At 55.3% G+C, this 23,629-nt stretch overlaps 2 protein-coding genes across 7 annotated transcripts in view; one reads left to right on the plus strand and one right to left on the minus strand.

Annotated features, from left to right (window-relative positions):
• TMEM191C (transmembrane protein 191C) lies at positions 990-5,606 on the plus strand. Of its 2 annotated transcripts, XM_005670922.3 has the most exons (10): positions 990-2,946; positions 3,098-3,221; positions 3,364-3,414; positions 3,550-3,627; positions 3,792-3,848; positions 3,973-4,032; positions 4,174-4,238; positions 4,320-4,392; positions 4,636-4,676; positions 4,765-5,606. In XM_005670922.3, the coding sequence occupies exons 1-10, from the start codon at positions 2,792-2,794 to the stop codon at positions 4,967-4,969; spliced, it is 909 nt and encodes a 302-aa protein (XP_005670979.1). In that variant the 5' UTR covers positions 990-2,791; the 3' UTR covers positions 4,970-5,606. The 2 variants fall into 2 exon arrangements, with proteins under 2 accessions (XP_005670979.1, XP_020929055.1); XM_021073396.1 differs by lacking the exons at positions 3,973-4,032; positions 4,174-4,238 and having other exon boundaries at positions 3,098-3,414; positions 4,765-4,832.
• PI4KA (phosphatidylinositol 4-kinase alpha) overlaps positions 12,449-23,629 on the minus strand; it is a 101,568-nt gene continuing 90,387 nt past the window's right edge. For 4 of the 5 annotated variants that reach the window (XM_001929569.6, XM_013983179.2, XM_021073459.1 and 1 more), the window contains exons 40-55: positions 22,724-22,814; positions 22,233-22,400; positions 21,981-22,034; positions 20,103-20,223; positions 18,514-18,643; positions 17,785-17,855; positions 16,848-16,920; positions 16,704-16,774; positions 15,884-15,993; positions 15,410-15,514; positions 15,199-15,324; positions 14,816-14,936; positions 14,572-14,731; positions 14,090-14,179; positions 13,502-13,585; positions 12,449-12,818 (exon numbers count right to left, since the gene is read on the minus strand). In XM_001929569.6, coding sequence (XP_001929604.6) covers positions 12,767-12,818; positions 13,502-13,585; positions 14,090-14,179; positions 14,572-14,731; positions 14,816-14,936; positions 15,199-15,324; positions 15,410-15,514; positions 15,884-15,993; positions 16,704-16,774; positions 16,848-16,920; positions 17,785-17,855; positions 18,514-18,643; positions 20,103-20,223; positions 21,981-22,034; positions 22,233-22,400; positions 22,724-22,814 — 1,627 coding nt within the window. In that variant the 3' untranslated portion in view covers positions 12,449-12,766. The remainder of the gene's footprint in view (positions 12,819-13,501; positions 13,586-14,089; positions 14,180-14,571; positions 14,732-14,815; positions 14,937-15,198; positions 15,325-15,409; positions 15,515-15,883; positions 15,994-16,703; positions 16,775-16,847; positions 16,921-17,784; positions 17,856-18,513; positions 18,644-20,102; positions 20,224-21,980; positions 22,035-22,232; positions 22,401-22,723; positions 22,815-23,629) is intronic. The other variant, XM_013983181.2, reaches the window with a different exon arrangement.

Consider the following 23,629-nt stretch of genomic DNA (forward strand, 5'->3'; position numbering starts at 1 on the left):
GCCACAGGAAAATTAAAAGAGAAATAAGCAGACTGTAGCGTTTCCTCAAGCCCAGTATATTTCAAAATAGTTCACCATGTAATCGATATAAAAATGATCAATGAGGAGTTCCTGTCATGGCTCAGTGGTAAACAAACACGACTAGTATCCATGAGGATAATGGGCTCGATCCCTGGCCCCGCTCAGTGGGCCAAGAATCCAGCATGGCCATGAGCTGTGGTGTAAGTCACAGATGTGGCTCAGACCTGGCATTGCTATGGCTGTGGTGTAGGCTGGCAGCTACAGCTCTGATTCAACCCCTAGCCTGGGAACCTTCATGTGCGGCAGGTGCGGCCCTAAAAAGACAAAATACAAAAAAAAAAAAAAAATGATCAAGGAGATGGTGCTTCTTAGTGCCACATCTTGGTCTGGACTCAAAACTTTCAGGTGCTTGGCACCAGTGTGAGGAAGGACGTTGGTGCTGATGCAGGTCAGTGCTCAAAGGCTCTGTTCTTCCAGACGCCCCTGCTTCCCGCCCAGCCAGACCTCCCCCAGCCCAGGCAGAGCAGTGGGAGCAGTGGCCAGACAGAATCTTGGGTAAGGTGGCCACCAGACCCACAGCAGGGGCCAAAGCTGCACTGCCACCACCAGTGGTACCCCATTTCTCTCCATCTCAACCTCCTCTGTGGGTCCTGCACTTGTGACCCCCCCCGGGAGAGGGTCTTTCTGTGATGCTTGCTGAGTGAAGCATCCAACACAGCCGTCTGCTCTTAGGGCAAAGGCTTGGGAGGCCTTGGCCTAGGCTGTCCCAGCCCCCAGGTGCTCTGGCTACACTACCCCACCAAGTCTCCAGGTGACCAGCGCCCTTGCTGCTGCAGGACCCTGTGCCCACCCAGCCTAGCTGCCTCAGGAGACGGACTGTGACAGTTGCATACACACGCGATGGTGTGACATGGTCTCAGCTGGGCCGGCATGGTCAAGTACTGAGAATAGCAGGAACTTATTCCTCGGGGTTCCAGGGCCAGGAGTTTAAGATCATGCTGCAGCCATTCCCTGTGAAGATGCCAGGGCAGGTTCAGTCCAGGCCTCTCACAGCCTTGGCACTTCTTTGGTGAAGCTCTTGTCACATAGCATCTTCCTGCACTAAATCTGATCTCCCTTTTTATAGGGACACTGGGCATATGGGTGAGGGGCCACCACCCTATGTTACCTCATTCTCATGAATTATAGTTGAAATGGTACTGTTTCCAAATAGGGCCCCATTCTGAGGTACTGGGGATTAGAACCCGAACAGGTGAATTTGGGGGGAACACAATTCAACCTGTAGCACATATATATCATGGCTGCCAGTTAGAAAATATAATTTGTTTTTTTGGTCACACCCACAGCATGCAGAATTTCCTCGGCCAGGGATTGAACTCATGCCACAGCAGTGACAATGCCAGATCCTTAACCCATTGATCCACCAGGGAACTCCCCTCCCTGCTTTCTTATAGTGAGACAAACCCACCCCCCAGCTCCTGCCCACTTGACTTCCTCCTCTGAGTTTCACAGGCAGAATCCTACAAGGAAGCAAGACAACCATGGTGGGTTGTGACCAGTCCTGCTTTGTGCCTGGGGCTAGGAAAGGGTGGGCCTGCCATCCCAGAAGAACAGGACACTTGGAAAGGAGTACACTCAGGGGCTTGTACTGGCAAGAAGGAACAGGAGGGGTAGGCAGTCAACTGTATCCGCATACTCTTCAGACTTTCCTATTTCTTTTTCTTGCTTTACTGCAGGTCCTCCAACCTGCCTCCCAGAGCTCCCAAGATGCTGCATCCCGTTGCACCACAGCAGGAACTTCAAATGAGTTATTCTTTTCTCTTAAAATCTTGGAAGCGAAGGCTGCTAAGATTTCCTCTTTACTATGTTTACTGTACATTTTAACTACATAGCCTTCATCAGCTTTGCATCCCTTTCTACCTGGCTTTAGATTATCCACAGGCTGGAAGTTCCCTCATAGCACCGCGGGTTAATGATCCAGGGTTGCCACAGCTATGGTTCTGGTCACAGCTGCATCTCAACTCAGGTTTGATCCCCAGCAGGGAATTTCCACATGCCGAGGGGCCGAGAGTGTGGCCAAAAAAAGGAAAAAAGTATCCACAGACTGGACCTGAACCAGGAGTTCTGTGTCTACTGAAATGCACAGCTAAAACTGATTTCTCCTTCTTTTGTCTATGTTGTGAATGATATCGATTTTCTGATACTGAACAATCTCTGGAATAGTCTTCTTAGTTTCCATGTACCTTTTTAAATGTATCCCTTTGGATTTGGTTAGCTAATAATTTATTTAGGGTTTTTGCATCCAGCGTCATAATTAAAACTGGCCAAATAAAGGCAATAAAAGGATGACTTTATCTCGTTTTACCAATGAAATAACTTTTCTTGCCCATGGAACTTAGAGTCTTAGTTATTTTAGCATATATGCTAAAAAATATTCTCCCTTTTCGCATTAGACGACATATCTCTGTGCATGCCACATAATATTAAAGTACATCAATTTAATAATTACAATGGTTTCCTCTTTGTGATGACTGTAACTACCCACTTCAAATAACCATTTAATGCGTTGTGGTTTTATTTTTCTTCCTGGAACAGGTGCCCAGGAGTGGGATCATTGGGTCCAAAGATATGAGCATGTTTTCGGCTTCTGGTATCTTCTCCCCAGGAGGCTGCTGTTTGCTGCGCCACCGGCGGTCGGCGATTCGGAACCGGCAGCGTGGGGGGCATTGTGACGCGGACGCCTGGGAGGCGGGATGGGCAGAGCCGAGCCATGGCCGAGGCGCAGGAGCTGCTGCTGCAGCTGCAGAAGGACAACCGCGACGGGCGCCTGCGGAAGCAGGAGCTCGAGGAGCTGGTGCGCGGGCTCGAGGCCGAGAGCGAGAGCCTCACGGCGCGCCTGGAGGACCTGAGCGAGCGCGAGCGCAGGTACGCAGCTGCCCCTTTCACTCGCCCCGGGCTTCAGAGCCGCGCACAGGCTCCGCACCGGCGGCGTCCGGGCGCGAACCCCTCGAGGGGTCTCGGCCCCACCAGGCCAGCCCAACCTCGGACTCCGGGAACCTCAGTTTCCCCTCTGCAGCCTGCAGCGGCGGCGGAGCCAGGCGGTGCGTGCCCTGAGGGGAGAGGCGCGCGAGTCGGCGCGGGAGCGCGCGGAGCGGGCGCGCGAACTGCTGGAGGCCGCGGAGCAGCGCAAGCGGGACCTGGTGGGGTCGGGGCCCTGGCTAGGCGGGGCCAGGGAAGAGGGCGGGACCGTTAGTGGGGCGAGGGACGGTCTTGAGGGGGCGTGGCCTGTGGTGGGGGCGGGGACCTTGGAGAGGACCGGACCGCCCCCTCAACCCCGTCCAGGAGCAACAAAACCGGCAGCTGCAGGAGAAGTGGGAGGAGCTGTCAAGTCAGGTAAGTTCAAGAGACGGCCTCTGTCTTGTGCTTCCCTAGGAAGCCCCGCCCTACTTCCCGCCCCGTCCCCGCCTCCCAGGATAGTAGCGCCCCTAGAAGCCCCTCAGATCCCGGCCTCATAAGCCCCACCCCCAGCTCTTCTACTACGGCGGCGAACAACTGAGTCAGCAACGCGCAGAGCAGCAACTCGGGGCCCAATTGGTGGCGTTGCAGGTGCTTGGATGGGGCCTTGAGGGCCGGAGAGGTGGCTTGGGCGGGGTTTTGATGACCCAAAGGAGTGGCCTTGGGGCCGAGGGAGGACGGGGCCGCGGGGCGGGGTCCATCCCCGCGGATTCAGGGAATGCCGGGGTCCTCATGTTCCCTGGATCCTCGCGAAGAAACAGCTGGAGCTGGTGGAGGCCAAGCACGCCATGCAGACGGAGGCCCTGCGGCAGGTGCAGACAGAGCCGGGGTCCAGAGGGGAGGGTTTTCTTGGGGTGTGGGTGGGGCCTGGGCAGGTGCGGCAGGGTGGAGAGGGTTGAGTCTAATAAGGGCTAATCAGGGCTCCCCGCATGCCAGAGCGCACAGCGGATGGAGGAGGCCTGGGCCAGCTTTCAGGAGCAGAGTGGAGTCTTGCAGGTGCCTTTCCCCCTCCGCTGCGAGAGCCGCTCACCTCTGACCCCAAGGTGGCCTCCACCCCTCCTTCTGAGCTGCGGCAGTCTGCCCCCGCCCCACCGAGAGATCCTCTTTGGTGTGAGGCCTCTCTCCCACTCCCTGCAGGAGCTGCAAGGGAAGGTGATGGAGGCGGCGGCTGCGTTGGACGCCTCGAGGGTCGGACTGGAGCCGTAAGGGGGTTAGGACCGTCGGGTGTGGCAGGACGACTGTGAGGCCGGACAGAGGGCCCATCCCAATACTTGTCCCCGCAGGTGCGACTCACAGCTTCGCCGGGGGCAGGACTGCGCGGGCTCACTCATGGAGGAGGTGGCCAAAGCAGACTGTGTGAGCGCCGGCACCGGCAGGGGCGGGCTTGAGCCGAGACCCGCCCCGCGTGCCCACTCCCGCTAAGGACCACACCTCAAAAGGACCGCCCACGATCACGCCCACATAGGCGACCCGCCCCGTCGTGTCACGACCCCACGGAGCAAAACGCACTCACAGGCTCCGCCCTCTACGGGCCCCAACCTCTGAGAGATCCCTTCCCCTCCTCAGTACGGGATTGCTAGCCGCTCCCTTTCCCCGCAGGAGAAGCGGCTATTCCGCGGTGCTGGGGCGGGAGGCATCAGGTGAGATGGCAGAGGGTGTGGGGTTGGGGGCTGGGGTACGCCCCACACTCCGCCACCACGCGTCTGCCCGTGCGTCGTCGGTCCGCAGGCTGTGGGCGCTAGGCGCGCTGCAGACGCTGCTGCTGCTCCCGCTGGGCCTCCTGGCGCTGCCGCTGCTCTACCTGGCTCTGGTGAACCCCTTCGCCCTCCGGCGCGGGCTCGCGCGCCCGAGCTTGAACGCCGCCCTCCGCCGCCTGCGCTACACACTGGCCCCGCTGCTGGAGCTGCGCGCGCGCGGACTGCTGCCCGCCTAGCGCATCACGCCGGCCGAGGCCGCCTGCACCCCTGTCTCCCGCGTGGTTTCTGGGCGCCGGGGGTAGAGTCGGGGGCGGGGACAGGGAGACGCGGGGGTGATTAGAAACGCCGGAAAGGAGGGAAGAGGGGAAGGGGAGGGATGGCAGTGAGAGGGACCCGGAGACGCGCGGGCGAGAGTGTCGCGTCTCTTCGGGATCATCGGTGGACGGACCTTGGTCTCGAGAGGCTGCCGCGCTCTCGGTTCCCGCAGACCCGCTGCTCCTCGGGAGCGGAGGGAATCCGGAATCCTTACTAAACCTGCTCTCCCTGCTTTTTGACGGGGCCCTGCGGGGCTCTGTGTCCACGTCCGCGTGGTGGACACTCAGTCTCCGAGGCGCCCCTCCTCCGGTTGGGTCGTCCTCGTGGTCCGCGGCGCTCTCCCTGCGGTAACTAAGCAGTGTGGGGTGCGCGTTCACCGCTGCGGTCTTGGTAATTTATGTGAAAAGTTCTGCTTGATGGAGATGGACCTCGAGTTTCACTTCGTCTGATGCAAATACTGCTCTATTTTTATTATTAACTTTCTTTGGTAGTGAAATTGTTGTACCTCCTGTGCACACATACGTGGGTTTTTGCTCTGGCCTTTTTTTTTTTTTTTTTTTTTTTTCAGTGTCGCACCCGCGGCATATGGAGGTTCCCAGACTAGGGGTAAAATCAGAGCTGTAGTCGCTGGCCTACGCCACAGTCACGCCAGATCCAAGCCGCGTCTGCTCACGACAACACCGGATCCTTAACCCACTAGCAAGGCCAGGGATGAAGCCTGTGTCCTCATGGATGCTAGTCAGATTCATTTTCCGGAGCTACGACGCGAACTCTCTGCTCTGGCCTTTAAAAAATCATTTTCTTACTGATTTGAACGTGTTCCTTAGTCTTTGGGGGATTAAATTTGTTTATGGGAGTTTCTGTTGTGGCTTAGCTTGTTAAGAACCAGACATGGTGTCTGTCGGTGAGGGTGTGGGTTCAACCCCTGACCTCCCTCAGTGATTAGGGATGCCACGCTGCAACGTGGGATGTGGAATCTGGAATCTGCGTGGCTGTGGCTGTGGCTAAGGCCCGCAGCTGCAGCTCGGATTCGACTCAGCCTGGTTGAGTATAACTTCCATATAGTGCAGGTGTGGTGGTAAAAAGAAAAAAAAACCTTTCTTCTGGACCTATGCAGGTAACTTAAGGATTGTGCAATGTGTCCTAAAAAATTTAGTTCTTATCTGGAAGTCATAATATAGTCTCGTACTATACTTTGTCGATAAAACAGTTTATCAATTCATCCATAGGTGGGAATTTGGGTTGTTTCCACCCTGCCTTGAACATACGTATGCAAATATCTGAGTCCCTGCTTCTATGGCCAGAAGTGCAGTGGAGGGGTCAAATGCTACTTTTCTTTTTTGGCCAACCCCTGCCCGTATGGAATTTCCTGGTCAGCAATCAGACTCAAGCCACGGTTTTGACCAGTGCCACAGCTGCCACAACATGGGATCCTTTATTTAACCCACTGTGCTGAGCTGGGGATTAAACCTGCAGTCCTGACACTGCAAAGACACTGCTAATCCCATTGCACCACAGCAGAACTCCTCAAATGGTACTTCTGTTTAATTCTTTGAGGAACTGCTGTACCTTGTTCCATTATTTTCTGGTCTTATTATTTATTTATTGTGGTTGCACCTGTAGCATATGGAAGTTCCTGGGCTAGGGGTCAAATTAGAGCCGCATTTGCTACTTACGCAGCAGTTCGCAGCAGTGCTGGTTTCTTAACCCACTGAGGAGGCCAAGGATGAAACCTGCATCCTCACAGAGACAATTCACTGAGCCACAATGGGAACTCCTGTTTATTTATTTATCCTTTTGGGGCTGCATTCGTGGCATATGGAGGTTCCCAGGCTTGGAGTCGAATTGGAGCTATAGCTCCAATTCCACCTATACCGCAGCTCAGGGCAACACCGGATCCTTAACCCACTGAGTGAGGCCAGGGATTGAACCTGCAACTTCATGGTTACTAGTCAGATTTGTGTCCGCTGCACCACAATGGGAACTCCCATATTTATTTTAAGGCTGAACCCTTGGCCTATGGAAGTTCCTGGGTGAGGGATTGAATTGGAGTTGCAGCTTTGACCAGAGCCCCTGAAGTTGGATTATTATTATTATTTTTGACTTTTTGCCATTTCTTGGGCTGCTCCCGTGGCATATGGAGGTTCCCAGGCTAGGGGTCGAATCGGAGCTGTAGCCACCAGCCTATGCCACAGCTACAGCAATGCGGGATCCGAGCCGAGTCTGCAACCTACACCACAGCTCACGGCAACACCGGATCCTTAACCCACTGAGCAAGGCCAGGGATCAAACCCGCAACCTCATGGTTCCTAGTCAGATTCGTTAACCACTGAGCCACGATGGGAACTCCTGCAGTTGGATTCTTAATCCACTGTTCTACAGCAGGAACTCCTCTTTGGTTTTTTAAATAATAGCCATCCTAATGAGTGTGATTTTTTTTCTTTCGATTTTTAGGCATTGCATTCTCTACTTTTTATAATTTATAATTACAAAGTCCAGTACACAAAACATGATGTCTTAGCTTTTATCCCTGTGCCCTCCACCCTCTTGCCCCCACTTCTTTGGAAGAAACATTTGATTTTTTTGGGGGGACTCCCCTTTTTACCCTTAATAACTGAGCTGTGTACAACCCCCCTCCCCTTTTCTGGTGAGCACAGTGCAACCCTGGATTCTCTGCCCTCCTTACAGCTCCTCCCTCTGTGCAGTGTGGTAGGTGGACATGTCATTGGTGCCACAGCCACCATGGTCATGGAGGTGGCCCCATGCTACCTTAGCAAGGAGCCTTCTGCAAACGCCTGATTGTATTTTGCCAGAGAATCCTTGAGATTGATTCCTTAAAGGGGAATTATGACTCAAGGGTGCCCATGTGCATGACAACCCTGGTTACTTCCAGGCTTGTTCTGTTGTATTCTCACCCTCACCTGTGCACATTGTCAATCTGATGGGTGAGAAAGTGCACATCAGTGTGGTTTTAATTTGCGTTTCTCTTTTGATAAAGGTTGAGGAAATACGTATATAAATATATATATAGGCTGCACCTGTGGCATATGGATTTCCCAGCCTAGGGTCAAATCTGAGCTCCATCTGTGACCTACACCACAGCTGTGGCAATGTCAAATCCTTAATCCACTGTGGTGCCGGGCCAGAGATCAAACTCCCAAGGCCACAGAGACAATGCCAGATCTTGAACCCACCGCATCACAGCAGGAACTATGAGAATATATATATGTAGTCTTTCTAGGGACGCACCTGTGGCATATGGAGGTTCCCAGGCTAGGGGTCCAATCAGAGCTATAGCTGCCAGCCTATGCCAGAGCCACAACAACGTCAGATCTGAGCCATGTCTGCGACCTACACCACAGCTCACGGCAACACTGGATCCTTAACCAACTGAGCGAGGCCAGGGATTGAACCCGCAACCTCATGGTTCCTGGTCTGATTTGTTTCTGCTGCAGCACGATGGGAACTCCAAGAATATATATTTTTTATTTTTACTTTTTTAGTTACTTCCAAGGCATGCAGAAGTTCCCAGGCCAGGGATTGAACCCGTCCACAAAAGTGCCAAGGCTGGATCGTTAACTCCCTGTGCCACCAGGGAACTCCTGAGAATATTTTTTATATTTAAGGACCAGGTGCATTTCTTTTTATGCAAACCATTCATGTCATTTGCTCATATTAAAAGTATAGGATCCGGAGTTCCTGTTGTGGCACAGCGGAAACAAATCTAAGAACTGTGAGTTTGTGGGTTCGATCCCTGGCCATGATCAGTGGGTTAAGGATCTGGCGTTGCCGTGAACCTGTGGTGTAGGTTGAAGACGCTTGGATCTGGCATTGCTGTGGCTCTGGTGTAGGCCAGCAGCTATAGCTCCGATTAGACCCCTAGCCTGGCAACCTCCATATGCCTCGGGCATGGCCCTAGAAAAGACGAAAAAGGCCAAAAAAAAAAGGATCCTAAGTTTTCCTTCTCCCTCAGTTTTTTCAAAGCTCTTTTTTAGGGGCACTTTAGCCTTGAGGTCTGTGGTGAATATTTCCTGTTTGTCGTTTGCTTTTTTCTGGTGCTCTAATTTCTGGGATTATGATCTGGCGTGGGACTACAAATCAATTTGGGAGAAGAGACAAGTGTTTAATGTTGAGTCTTACAGTCTGTGAACACAATATTTTATTTTTTTGCTTTTTAGATGCTTGGATGTCCCAATAGATAAATTGATAAAGGGGGCCACACTGAGGTACAGGGATAAACGAACAGAGGGAATAGTGTTTGTTATGCCATTTTTTTTTTTTTTTTTTGCTTTTTAGGGCCGCATCTGTGGCGTATGGAGGTTCCCAGGCTAGGGGTCAAATCGGAGCTATAGCTGCCAGCCTATATACCACAGCCACAGCAATGCCAGATCTGAGCCGTGTCTGTGACCCATGCCACAGCTCACAGCTCATGGCAACACTGGATCCTTAACCCACTGAGCGAAGCCAGGGATTGAACCCGCAACCTTATGGTTCCTAGTCAGATTCATTTCCACTGCACCACGACGGGAACTCTGACTTTTCTGTGTTGACCTGTGTCCCGGAGTTTGGCTATAGAATATATTCACAGATTATTTTGGATTTTTAGGTACCCAAACATTATTTCTGAGAGTCATTTCTCTTTCCCAGATTCTTAAACCATTTCATGTCTTGACCGGATAAGCGAGGCCCCCCAGTGCTGAGTGCTGAGCAGATGTGGTGACAGACAGTGTTGTCAGGACAGCTGCCAGCGTTTCACCTTGAAGCATGACAGGTTTTTGGCAGACACGCACATCAAGGAAGTAATGTTTCGGGTACACACTGTCCTGGGTGTACACCAAGCCTCCCTAAAAATCTTCCCATAACGCCTCAGGCTCTCGGGTTGGGCTTTCGTCTTCTGGGTCATTGAAAGAGGAGCTTGATTGTTCTGAAGATTTTCAATTTCATGGAGTTCTGGCAGTGGCACAGTGGGTTAAGAGTCCGACTGTGGCAGCTTAGGTTGCCTGTGAGGGTTGGGGGGAGGGGCAGGGTGCAAGTTCAATCCTGAGCCAGGCACACAGTGGGTTAAAGGATCTGAGCTGCAGCTCAGATTCAGTCAGTGGCCTGGGAACTTCCATATGCTTCAGGCATGGCCATAGATTAAAAAAAAAAAAAAAAATTTTTTAAAGTTTCATTTGTTTCTAGTCTCAAAAGAGACCTTACTTTTTTGTCAGCTTCTGGGTTGAGATCTTCGCCCCAGGATTGTAAATAGCATTGCTACCTTAGGATGCATAATTTGCCGTATTGCCAGTGACTTTTCATTTTAAAGCCAACGTGACAAGCCTCCTTTCTGAGTGTCCTGGTTTGAAATCAGTTCTCCTGTGCTTGAATGTGTTTCTACTGTTTATGACATGTTCATCCTGCATTTCCTGTGCTTTCCCTTCCTTGTGTTTGGTCTTCCGGAAGTTACACCCTGTATCCTGGGCTCCTTTGTGCTTGAATGGACTTGGCTCTATCAACCTCCCCAAGCAGACCATAAAGCACCTGACCCGCATCCCAACCCCATTGTGCGTTTTGTCTGGTATTTTGGTTCCTCTGTTCCCTACACGTCTAGGGTTCTTGAGAATGTCTCACTCATCCCATGCCTTACTCCCTGGGGTAAGCCTGGGGTGGGCATGGACAGTGAGCCGCTCTGGGTGGAGTCTGGTCCCTAAACGTTGGCTGGATGGGCAGCATGGGGACGGCATCAGGTCCCCTGTGCTCAGTTTCCTGCCAGTCGTTGTCACATGTGGGGAGAGGGATGTGGGGAGAGGGATGTTAAGCCTCCAGCTCAGTTGGTCTCTTCCCTGAAACTATCAGACTTCACTTCAGACGATGCGTTCATGGGGCGATAGGGAACCTCTCCCTCCACTCCCCGCCCCAGGTCTGTGAGGCTGTATTTAGAGAGCATCTCTTGTCACCAGCATAGAGCTGGTCTCGCTTCTTCTGCCTCTTTATTTTTGTCTTTTTGGGGCCACAGCTGTGGCACATGGAAGTTCCCAGGCTAGGGGTTGAACTGGAGCTACAGCTGCCAGCCTACACCACAGCCACAGCAACGCCTCCTCTGTGATCTACACCACAGCTTCCGGCAACACCTGATCCTTAACCCACTGAGCGAGGCCAGGGATCAAACCTGCGTCCTTGTGGATGCTAGTCAGGTTCATTAGCGCTGAGCCACGATGGGAACTCCTCTTCTGCCTCTTACTAAATTTGGCCATCAACATGTAACTTCTGCCACGGCATGCTTTCTTTCTTTTTTTTTTTTTTTTTTTGTCTTTTTGCTATTTCTTGGGCCGCTCCCGTGGCATATGGAGGTTCCCAGGCTAGGGGTCGAATCGGAGCTGTACTGCCAGCCTACGCCAGAGCCACAGCAACGCGGGATCCGAGCCGCGTCTGCGATCTACACCACAGCTCAAGGCAACGCCGGATCCTTAACCCACTGAGCAAGGCTAGGGATCGAACCCGCAACCTCGTGGTTCCTAGTCGGATTCGTTAACCACTGTGCCACGACAGGAACTCCACACGGCATGATTTCTTTGTTGTTATTTCTTCTTTCCTTCTTCCTTTCCTGCCTTCTTTTGGGTTGATTTAATTTTTTTTTTTTTTGTCTTTTTTTTTGTTGTTGTTGCTATTTCTTGGGCCGCTCCCGCGGCATGTGGAGGTTCCCAGGCTAGGGGTTGAATCGGAGCTGTAGCCACCGGCCTATGCCAGAGCCACGTCTGCAACCTACACCACAGCTCACAGCAACACCGGATCGTTAACCCACTGAGCAAGGGCAGGGATTGAACCCGCAACCTCATGGTTCCTAGTCGAATTCGTTAACCACTGCGCCACGACGGGAACTCCTGATTTAATGTTTTAAGCTTCTTTTACCTCACATGCTGGCTGCTTCCATGTATTGATGCCACTTCCTGAGGCTGAGTGTGTGTCTCTTACCAATTCTGGAACCCCCTCGGGATAACCGGAGCACCTCATTCAACGTTTCTTTATACTTCACTTTTGGTAATTTCATTGTCCTGATTTTCATTGACTGGTCTTCTCTTTGATGAGACTCTTGTGTAACTTCCTTTTTAGAGTCTTGGGAGGATCCTGGTGAGTGGGTTTATTGCTGTGGGGTGGGTGCACAGGGATGCTGGGCAGCACTTGAAGATGAACGAGGGGGATGCTGAGCGATGCCTGCAGGGGGTGAGGAGGATGGGGGACGGCCAGGTGGCCCCGAGGGGAGCCTGAGCGGAGGCGACTGTGGAGCAGCAGCAAGCAGGGAAGAGGGGCATCCCAGGTCACCCCTTCCCCCACTTCACCACCCCGCCCTCCCCCAGCATGTCCAGGTCACCCTCAGCTGAACATGCATTGGGGATATGACACTAAATCAAATTCCAACACAATGAGGTTTTTGTTTTTATTTTGTTCGATTGGTTGAATCTTGTTTTTTTTTTTTATACACAAGAAAATACTTCATGTACCTCTGAGATAAGACAGGTAGGGAATGTGTCCAGTGCAAACAGCACTCACCCTGCAGAGACTGGCTGATTGTCGCTCTGGCTGCACAGGCCGTGGGGGGCGGCACCCCGGGGGCAGCAGATTGCCAGGCTCTGCAGGGGGCATGCTCCGCTCCATTTGTCCATCAGATGAATGCGGCTGCTGCACACAGCGGCCAAGTGGGCAGGTGCCCGCGGCTCCACGATTGTGGGCGCTCTGCCCCCTCAGTAGGGGATGTCATTCTGATAGTACTGGATCATGTCATAGGTCCGGCTCCTGGAAGGCAGGGAGCATGGGGACCATTAGGGGATGGGCCAATCTAGGGACCCTCACCCCGACTCCACTGGAGTCGCCCTGCTGCATCCAGGGGCCGTCCCCTCCTCCCTGGGACATATACTCCCTCACCAGTGGGCTCAGGCAATGCCTGCCCTGGGTCCTGGGCCCATCTGGGCATGTGGCCCAAGAGGGTCTGTGGGCTCCTCTGCTCGGCATCCCCCAGTTCACCCATGGGATCCTCAGGAGAGACCCTTCTCATGCTGCCCCCAGCGACTTTGTTTCTCTGCCCCCATGTCAGCAAGACCAGGTAGCGCTCCTGTGCCCTCACTGCCCCCCATGCTCTCGTTGGGTCACTGACCTTAGTGGGCCCCCTGGGTCAGTTCCTGGTCCCTTCCGCCCTGGGCCTCTGTACCTCCCATGGATGGCTCCCCTCCCCCGCTCAGTTCAGTCTGGAAAACTCAAGGCCACCTCACACTCAGCCCTGAGAGCCTGTCACTGAGGCCTCTTCCAGCAACTCCACTGCCCTCACCGGGTCTCTAAGAACTCACTTCCTGGCCTTCACCTGCCTCACTCGGCAAAGTTTATGGCAGCAGTGTCCTGTCACCTGGCCCAGGCATGGCCCCAGACAGGTGCCTGCCCACTGAGCAGGGGACATGGGAGTGAGGACAGGACAGGGTGCTTGCCTGTTGCTGAGGAAGCAGCTCTGAATGACCTTCATGATGAAATTCGCGGCCTCTCGCTCCGTCATGTTGGGGCTGAACCTGTGCCTGGTGGGGAAGGACCACATCAGGGCTGCCCCTGCCCCCCTGCCAGGCTTCCCTAGGCTGCCCTTCAGCAGGGATGTGGTCTGAACAATTGCCTACACTTAGTGTTTGTAAGAATTTGTTCAGCTAAAGGTCAGGCCCTGGGACTCTCCCCTCCTAGAGTCCATGTTATGAAGATCTGGAGGGCTTGGGCCCCTTCTCAGCACCTGAGGGGCTGATTGGCCCTGTGGCCGGGGAGGACTGGCTGGGGCTAAGCTGCTGTAGCCCCAGGCTTGGCCCAGACACAGGGCCGGTTCTGCATCCTTGGGAAACACAGGGACTCCAAGAGACATCCTCAGCTGTGGCTCCAGGAACCCTGGCAACAGCGCCTCACCCAGGCCTCTGCCTGCTCTGGGCTTCAAGGGGAGCACACAGCATGGGTGATGGTTACCATCGCCAGCGCTTGAGGGGCTCCCATCTCGGGGGAAAGCTGTCTTCAAGTGGCCTGTGTGTCTGCCCAGGACCTACTTTAAGAGCTTGATTGTCTGGCCGCGGAAGCAGGGCAGGCCCGTGTCCAGCATGAGAGTGACCAGAGAGACGACGGCATCCATGTAGGGCCTGGAGAGAGGCAAGGAGGGCAGTGGACAGAGGCCGGCCTGAGCAGGGCTTCCGCCCTGAGCTCCACATGGCAGTCCCCCCACAGGCTGCTCCGTCCGGCCTTGGGCCCCCAGCTAGGGCCCCCGCTGTGGCTGTGTGTGTGCTGTGGAGGTGACCCTCCCCTCCTGTGGGGAGCCAAGCGGGCATCATGTGGTCTGGGGGAGCAGGGACTTGTGCAGAAGGGCCAATGGATGCTCAGAGGGAGGCCAAGCCCAGGAGGTGCAGGATGTGGCCGGACGCTGATGCCTGGCACAGGTGGCAGAGACATGATGGGAAAGCAAGGCCTCCAGGTGCCCCTCCCTGCCCCCAACCTCTCCCATCCATTGGGCTGGGATGATCTGAGGGGAGCTCACCGCACAGCCAGGTAGCCGCGGACACACATCTCCATGAACCACTTGAAGGGGGTGGCCTCCATTTTGCCCCCCATGATCATCACCATCTCATCCGTCAGCTTGATGTCTGGTTCCCAGCCGAGGTTGCCGCCTGGTGAGCTTTCAAACATGAAGCCGAAGTCTGCAAAATGCCAAGAAGCCATTGGTGACTGCCTAGCAGGTGGGCAGAATCCCGCCCCAGGCCCCAGGCTGGACGGCTGCCAACCGATGTGGATGATGTGGCCCTTCTTGTCCAGCATGATGTTGCCGTTGTGCCTGTCCTTGATCTGCAGCAGGAAGAGCAGGAGGCTGTAGGCGGCCATGCTGCGGATGAAGTTGTAACGTGCCTGTGTGGAGAGGTCCGTGCTCAGGGCGCTCCCAGGTGCACCCCAGTCAGCAAGCCAGACCCCGGTGCAGGAGTGACAGTGGATACATCTGGGCTCCGGGGCGGTGGCCCTTTCCTCCCCCACCAGTTAGCTTTCTCTAGGTTCCTTCTATCTCAAGTTACAGGTGCTCTGGTTTGACCCCAAACATATGAGGATGTGGAACACGGCGGAAGCAAAGTGCTGACCATCGCAGGGCAGTGCTGGAGACTGCTCTGCTGCCCACCTGTTGGAAGGCCAGGGTGGACTCGTCCCCGTACTGGCGCGTGAAGTAGTCATACATGCCGAAGTCGGTCTGGCGGCCCAGCTGGTCCCGGGAGGTGCAGTCAGGGATGCACTCAATCACTCCACACTAGGGAAGGGGGGCCAAGGCTGTGGGCAGACCGCCGGCTGGGGTGTGTGTGTGGGACAGCCCCACTCCTGCTCCAGGAACTTACCCCGGGTGCAGTGGCCACCACCCGGTATGGGAAAACGAAGAGGTCGAGGCCCACCAGCTGGAAGATGTTTTTGAAGAGGTCGATGATCTGCAGGGCCAGCATGTCCTGGGAACCAAGGAGACACAGGGTGGTAGTTGGCCAGCTCACTTGTGCCCATGGCCCTGCCCAGGATGGAGAGCCAAGGCCTTGAGAGGGCCTTGCCTCACTGCCCACAGGCAATGGGTTGAGCCAGGATGCACTGCCTGGCGGGGAGGTGAGTAAGGGGACCCACCCCCCCGGGCCCTTCCCTGTGAACAGCTAGGGGTGAACAGTTGGCAGGTGGGGGTGGGGTGCTGGGGAGGCTCGGGGCTGACGGGAAGCCCTGCTTTCCCCCAAGGTAACAGAACTGGTATTTCTGTACATGATGCGGCAGGGAGTCTGCCCAGAGCCTTGGAGGGAGGTGGGTCACCGGCCAGCCCCCCCGCCCCCGACTACCTGTCGGCAGTCGTCTCCCACTTTGAAGATGGCTGCCTGCCAGGAGATCTTCTGGCCATCGGCCTCCTGCGTGCTGCCCTCATCCTCGGAGTCGGAACGGCACCGCAGCCCTGCCCAGAAAGAGGCTGCTGTTAGCCCGGGGCAGTGAGAGTCCCAACAGACAGCTGGGGTCCCTTCCTAATTAGAGCTGAGACAGAGCCCTTCTCATGGAGTGAGGACCCAAGTGGGTCGGTCAGCAATGGGCACTGTGAAGGGTGGACAGTGGAGAGCCTGCATCACCCCTGCACTGCTGTCTCCCCAAGTTCATGCCCGTCCAAACCTGTAGAACGTGACCCTATTTGAAAGCAGGATCCTTGCATGTGTGGTCAAGTTAGGCCACACCAGATTCAGGTGGGCCCTGACCCACTGACCAGTGCCTTTATCAGAGGGGACCCTGGATGCAGGCAGAGGCTGGTGTGATGCAGCCACAAGCTGAGGAGCCAAGTGCCGTCCTGGGAAGAGGCACGAAGGACCCTTCCCCAGCACTTCTACACAGAGCTCAGCCCTGTGACACCCACTCAATACTCTGGCCCAGAACCAGGGGAGAAGCAACTCCTGCTGCGGAGCCAGCATCTGTGGTCACGTACATGGCAGCCCACAGCCGAGCAAACCAGCCCCAGCCCCACCCCCACCCCCAGAAGCGCCCCCGGGGCTTGCCAGCTGGCAGGGGGTGACCCAGTAGCTCTCACTGCACATGTGCCTGCTGTCCCTGAACGAGAGGGCAAACGTAGGCTGTCACCATTCAGGGAACCCCAAACTATGGCAGATGTGCCACACTGACCTTCTTTCTCAAGTTCGCTAACTCCGCATCGCTTCACCTTGAACTTAGCCAGATATGGGGCTTTTGCAGCACTGCAAGACAATAGAGTACGTGGCATGGGTGCCCTGGCAACAGCAGCCCGTGGGAGGGCACCGCGGGCCTCACCTCTGCATGGGTGTCCCGGACTTGTAGTCAATGTCCAGCACGATGGCTTCGGGGTTGCTGGGCAGGTAGCAGCCTGTGAGGGATGGAGGGGACGTCAGGGGCCTGGGTGTGACGAGGTGAGAATGCACCATCAGTCTTTAACACAAGCCTCCTCTGCCCACAGGGTGGCACTGGGGGCCTCTGAAGCCTCCTGGTGCTGAGGCCAATGAGAGCGGTCCTCCCTGACCACGACCTTTCCCAGGGCCCATCCTGCTGTCTGACAAGGGAGCCACTTTCCAAGAGGAAGTGCAGGGTGAGGATGAAAGGAAGCCGCTCCTGGCAGTGCTGGGGGTGGGAGCACTAGAGGAGGGGTCCTGACCGGAAGGGCTGGGCCCCAGGACTATACAGTCCCTGGCCTCCCTCCCTTCCCTAGATGCCAGCCCTGGCTGGCTCCCCAGTGCCCTTGCACGCGTCCAGCAGCATGGTCTCCTGAGAGGCTGAGCTGGCTGGAGCTTGGAGGTGGGGCGGGGGTTTGGGGCAGTTAAGGAGGGGTTCACCAAGGGCCTGTGCTGTGCCAACGCTGAAGCAGGCTGGAGGCATGTGTGCATGGCCAGGGTTTTGAAGAACAAGCACATGTCAGCAGCTAAAAGCGGGGCTGGGCAGTGATGCCTGGGAAGGTTCAGCTCTGACCACCTGGCAAGAGCCACAGGCACCACATCCAACAGGTCCCAGCACATCTGTGACGCCCCCCTGCCCCCATTGTCTGTCTGGCCTTTGTCACTTCTGTTACACTGGACCTCAATAACCTTCTAAAACAAAACCTACTGAGGACAGTGTCTTGGCCTTCAGAAAGCAGCAGGAGCCAGGCCGGGTGACCACTGGCCAGGGCAGGTTCCAGAGAGGGGCACCAGGCACCCAGGGTCCTCCCCCAGTTCCCCTAGCCTGAAGCCCCACTCACCAGGCTGCACCTTCACTTCAGATAGAGCCGACAGACAAGCTTTCTTTCTCTCGTCGCCTTTAGGGTAGGGCCTGGGAAGAGAGTCAGGGATACTGGCCTCCGGGGCTTCAGAGTACAGCCAGGCTCTCCAGTCCTACAAACCCTGCCCAGCACTCTCAGCAAGTCTAGGGGCCCTGGGACCTAGGTGGGGCTTTTCCAGCCTCATTGCCCCCCACCTGAGGGGTATGCGCATGCAGTCAGGTGCACACTGTGGGGGCCACCACTGCTCCCTGGGGTCCAGGCTTGCAGCATGACCTTGAGCCTCTCTCATGACAGAGGCTATGGAGTCCAGCCTAAGGGTCCCCGCTGGCTTAGTGCCAGCCATAAGAGGACTGGGCCCTGAGGACAGGGAAGGGGATGAGGTCCTGAAGCAACAGGCGTTGGGCCAGAGTCAACTCCCGGGCCAGTCCTGTACAAACATGCCACCAAGACATCCACGTGAGTGGGGACCCAAGAGGAGAATCAGAGAAAGGATCTTGGGGCTGCAGAGGAGCCTGGTTTCCCCTACACCACAGGGATCCTCAGAACCTGGGGAACAGTGGCCTCAGGCTGGGACAAGCCCAGAGTGAAAGACAGACATGTTTTTTGTGCATCTGCCGTGCCCTCGGGAGCAGACAGCCAGCCTGGGCCCCACATTTTAAAGCTCTGGGGTGAACCCAAAGCTGTGGGGACCAGAGGAGATGCACTTACTTGATGATGGCTGACACATTGGTGATCTTGTTGAAGAAGTCAAATTCGCGTTGGTAGAAGTCCTTGGCTGGGCCAGACAGGGAGCCCGTGATCTCTTCCACCAGCTGCTCCAGGAGGTCGCCAATGTCAGCTGCGTGGAACCCAGGGTAAGCCCGTGGGTGGGGACCCAGAGTGGCTGCAGATGCTCAGGAGATAGGGGGGCTTGGGACCCTCGGCAGACTCCACCCAAAAGAGGGCTGCCATCCTCAGTGTGCTGACGCTGCAAGGCTACGGTGCGTGGGGAACCTGGGCGTCAGTGTCAAGGGTGCTCATAGCTCTGCTCTCATGGCAGGAACAAAGCCAGTGTCACTTAGGAATGTCCCTGGTGCAGCCATCTTCACTGTTGAGTGATGAGGTGGGGGAGCCAGGGCTGCACCTGCAGCACGAAGGACCTTGGGGAATGCCCCCTCTTCTAGGGAGCGTTGTTTTTATTTTATTTTTTGGCTTTTTAGGGCCGCACCCACAGCATATGGAGGTTCCCAGGCTAGGGATCAAATCAGATCCGAGCTGCGTCTGAGCAGTGCAGCTCACGGCAACGCCAGGTCCTTAACCTACTGAGCGAGGCCAGGGATCAAACCCACATCCTCACGGATATAGGTCCGGTTTGTTACAGCTGAGCCACGACAGCAACTCCAGGAGTGTCGTTTTTAGTTGAAGGAAAGACTGAGACAAGGTATAGTCACTCAGACTTAGGTTTATGGCAGATATTTTCTTGAAAATAAAATGAAAACAAAATGAACCTGCCATTTAAGGAAAACAACTACAAAACTTTATTAAACTTGACAAAAAAGCTTGAAGGTTTCCCAATGCTTGACATGTTTCTGTCCCGTGAGACAGCTAGGGCCCAGCACATGTGATCATGTTTAAGTACCATGTTAGGAAATGTGTCAGCACGGGGACGGGCAGCACCCCTGGTCCTACATGCCAGGTGTGGCCACATTGGGTGTTTTGGTCCTGCGTGGGGTGCGAGCAGTGTGGGCCAGGGACTGGATGAACAGAGCATGAGGCTCACCGACTCGGTTCAGATCCCACACTGTGCTCAAGCACTGAGAAACCACCCCGGCCAGGTGTGGCACAGTTTTAGTGGAGTGATTCCGGCCTCCTGAACTACCAGAACACACCCTGCTTTCTGACCACACGTCTGTGCAGATGCTCAAGAGTCTGTAAGACTGTGCAGCCATGCTGTGCTCAGGCTCACCTTTAAAAAATTACTTCCGTTTACGTGTAATGGGTTTATATCTTTTTATGTCTTGGTTTTCACTTCTAACATTGGTAAGCACAAACGGTTAAAGCCCACATGAAACAAGGCTCTATGAGGGCTTCTGTAGTTTTCAAGGGTGTGAGGGTCCTGGGGGGATGACCTGGTTTGAGAATCACTGTCCTGGTGGTTGGGGTGCTGCTGGCTGGGGCCACAGGGGCACAAGGAGCAGAGCAGGGCACCTGGAGGGCCAGCCGAAAAGGCCTGAAGGAGGCCCCGGCCACACTGTGTGTGGGAGGTGGGGGTGGGGGAGCTCTGGGCTGGGAGGAGTAAGGGGCGGAGGCACACTCACGGTCCTTCTGGTGCCCCTCTTCGTCCAGGTAGATGTTGGTCTTCATGTTCCAAATGAACTGGTGCGCCAGCAGCTGGGACTTGGATGCTGCCCACAGAATATACTCCCGCACGTAGCCCATCTGCAGGAGAGCGAGGTCACGGTCAGCCCAGGCCTGGCCACACTCCACCAGAGACTCCTCTGACTCCCGCGCTCAGCAGAGTGTATCTGGCTGTGAGCGGCTCTCTTGGGCAGGTGGCAAGGTTGGCCAGAGTCCAGCATGCTGGCCGGCCGGTGGGGTCCTGGTCAACACAGGCACACGTCAGTTTTGGTCTCCTCTGTTCTCTGCCCTGGATTCTAAGACCTATGGCTCTAACCCACATCTGCTATTGTCAAGCATGGGGAGTCATGGTCAGGGCGGGGCATGTGTGCACATGAGCAAACGCTCATCTATGAGCTGGTTTAGAAGACACTGCAGTGATGACAATGCGGAGTGACAGGTGGGTTCCAGAAAGTCCTGCTAACTTTGAGGGTGGATGCACCATGGCCTCAGCCTAAGACCCTCTCCTCCGTCACTCACAGTTCAGTTTGAATTCCCATGTCCTAGGTTACAAAGGCGCTGGCCTTTCTGTAAGATACCTGGAATGGGGGGGAGCCCCTCCCTCCCTACAGTAGTTTGTGGCCTCCACATCTGTAAAGTATTCTTTGGACAGATTCCTTAACTTGGGTGGGTGGGCTTTCCAAACATGTCAAACTTCAAAGGACCAAATTCTAACCCAGCAAATGGAGCTAAAGATAAACCATGAGGAGTTCCCATCACGGCTCAGCAGTTAACAAACCTGACTAGTATTCATGAGTTCATGGGTTCAATTCCAGGCCTTGCTCAGTGGGTTAAGGATCCAGCATTGCTATGAGCTGTGGTGTAGGCTATAGACATGGCTCAGATCCTGAGCTGCTATGGCTGTGGCGTAGGAGGGCAGCTACAGCTCCAACTGGACCTCTAGCCTGGAAACCTCCATATGCTGAGGGTGCGGCCCTAAAAAGACCAAAAAAAAAAAAAAAAAAAAAAAAAAACCCCAAAAAACCCCCCATGAACCATGAATATTCAACCTCCAGTGCAGAGCCTCTGGGCTAGGCCAGGACATGAAGTGGTCTGGGATCCTGTGGGGCCAATGCAGGGGCAGGAGGGGCAGACACTGCAGCGCTCACCACAGGTGGGGGTCAGATGACAAGGGGATGAAGCTCAGGCAGTGAGGGCTCCCAGCTGTGGTCACCCCGTTGGGTGTTTTCTGTCCAGGTGCTGAGCTAGACCCTTTATGTGCATGTTCACTATTATGGCTGAACTGCCCCCACCATCCATTCAAAGTCTTCCCCAGTGCCTCAGACTGTGCCTGTATCTGGAGACAGGCCTTTAAAGAGGTGATTAAGTTAAATGGGATCAGTAGGGTTGAAAGATTAGGACACAGATACAGAGGGACAATGTGAGCGCACATGAGGAGCCAGCCCTGTAGCACCTGGGTCTTGGACCCCAGCCTCCAGACTGAGGAAGTGGGTCTCTGCGGTGAAGCCCTGGGTCTTTAGCTCTAGTCCTGGGAGGCTCAGCTCACCCCTACACATGCTGTCTCTTCTAAGCACCCCCACCCCAGGAGACAGAAGAGCTGCTGAGACCCCCCTACTTCCAGCAGGTAGGCACCCCAGGCCAGGCTGCCCACCCTGAGGAAGCAGCTGGTACTGCTTCCAGAGCCTGCTTACCCTGCACAGGATGGGCCTTGGGCACTGGACAGCCATGTGGGGTGTGAGGGCTCAAGCCACAGTTGCAGCTCAGGCGCCTTCCCCTGGGATCCCCCCGTACTGCCCACTGGCCCTCAGTGCTAGACAGCCGTGCGCACTCAGCCTTACCTTGTCATACCTGAGGGCCTGCACAATCTGGGGGATGTAGAACAGGATGGCATCCTGTGGAGTGCAAGCGGCCATGACTAGGAGCAGTGACCACCATGCGGATGGGGGTCCCACGGCCCCACCCCACCCAGAACGACCCCACTGTCACTCCACCCATGGGACATGTCTTCATCCTCATTGGAAACCTACTCTTCTCTCCACTTCCCCAGCGCAGCCAGGCACCCCCGAGGCCAATATGGCCGATGGGCTCACCGGTGGGAAGGACCGCAGGACCTTGACCCCATATTGTGCTGTCAGAGGGTGTGGTGGGTACATGCTGGAGAAGTAGGACAGGCCTGTGGGTGGGTCGGCAGGCGCCCAGCACAGCACGTGGCTGAGCTCGGGGGCATCAGCGTCAATGGTGTGCCAGGTGACCAGGAACTGGGGGAAGCAGGGAGATGTTGGTCAGGTGTCCAGGCCCCACCCGTGTCACAGGGACAGCCCTGAGAGGCGTGATTATGAAGCACTTATAACAACTTCTGACATATCACGCACAATAGCATGTGCACTGGGCTGAGATACACTCCACGTTCTCCTACTGTTAATAGAGTGAGTGCTTCATCTGCAGAGCTCAAAGCACAGGAAACCAGCAAATGGCCATCAGCAGGTCTGGTCACGTCTCTGGTCTCCAGGCAGCCCTGGAGGTGGTCCCATTTCTATGCACTTATTAGGACCAGGCTCTGGTGCACCTCTGGCCACGCTACCTTGATGGCTTCGGGGATGTCACTGACAGCTCCAGGATCCAAGCGAACCAGACGGGTCACCTCATTTCCAATGGCCTCTGTGTTCTTGAACCTGTGGGTACAGAGGGTGTGGTGGCAGACACGAAGCCAGGGGGCCTTGACTGAGGGATGCAGATCAACACCTAGGGATGTTGGGGCATCTGGCTGCTGACAAAGTGTTGGTGGTGATAAGATGCTAGCACTGCCTCAAGCAGCACTGATCTGCACTCCCCCTCACAGGACACCTCCCTCAGCCAGGCCCCATCCATGGCCTGGTAAGCGGTGGGAGGGGAGGTGTGAGCTTCAGGTGTGACTGCTGAGGCTAAGGCAGGGCAGACACTTATGAGCGCTGTCAGCTGTGGGCCTGTCCGGAGGAAGCTGTGAGTGGGCAGCGTGGGCTCAGGGCTGAATGCAGCCCCCTGGTGGGATTGAGCACAGGAGCCTCTCCCAGCTCCGCCCCCCTTTTTCTTTTGTCTTTTGTCCTTTTAGGGTTATACCCGTGGCATGTGGAGGTTCCCAGGCTAGGGGTTGAATTAGAGCTGTAGCCACTGGCCTACGCCAGAGCCACAGCAACGCCAGATCCAAGCCTCGTCCACGACATACACCACAGCTCACGGCAATGCCAGATCCTTAACCCACTGAGTGAGGCCAGGGATCGAACCCGCAACCTCATGGTTCCTAGTCAGAGTCATTTCCAGTGCGCCACGACAGGAACTCCTCCCACCCCTTTAAGAGCCACCACGGGACAGTCGCTGTTTAAAGACAACACCCAGGGACAGACCCGGGCCCTCCCCAGGCCCGTCTCTGGGAGTTTATTTTATTTTATTTTTATTTATTTATTTGGTCTTTTTTTTACCATTTCTTGGGCCGCTCTCGTGGCATATGGAG

The sequence above is a fragment of the Sus scrofa genome, chromosome 14 (assembly GCF_000003025.6).
Source record: "Sus scrofa isolate TJ Tabasco breed Duroc chromosome 14, Sscrofa11.1, whole genome shotgun sequence".
Taxonomy (NCBI): domain Eukaryota; kingdom Metazoa; phylum Chordata; class Mammalia; order Artiodactyla; family Suidae; genus Sus; species Sus scrofa.

What these genes read in the sequence shown, in the direction of transcription:
- TMEM191C (XM_005670922.3), top strand. Translation starts at nt 2,792, where the DNA reads ATGGCCGAGGCGCAGGAGCTGCTGCTGCAGCTGCAGAAGGACAACCGC. An exon ending in CTGAGCGAGCGCGAGCGCAG is followed by an intron (nt 2,947 to 3,097) that starts GTACGCAGCTGC and finishes TCCCCTCTGCAG; the next exon opens with CCTGCAGCGGCGGCGGAGCC. An exon ending in AGCAGCGCAAGCGGGACCTG is followed by an intron (nt 3,222 to 3,363) that starts GTGGGGTCGGGG and finishes AACCCCGTCCAG; the next exon opens with GAGCAACAAAACCGGCAGCT.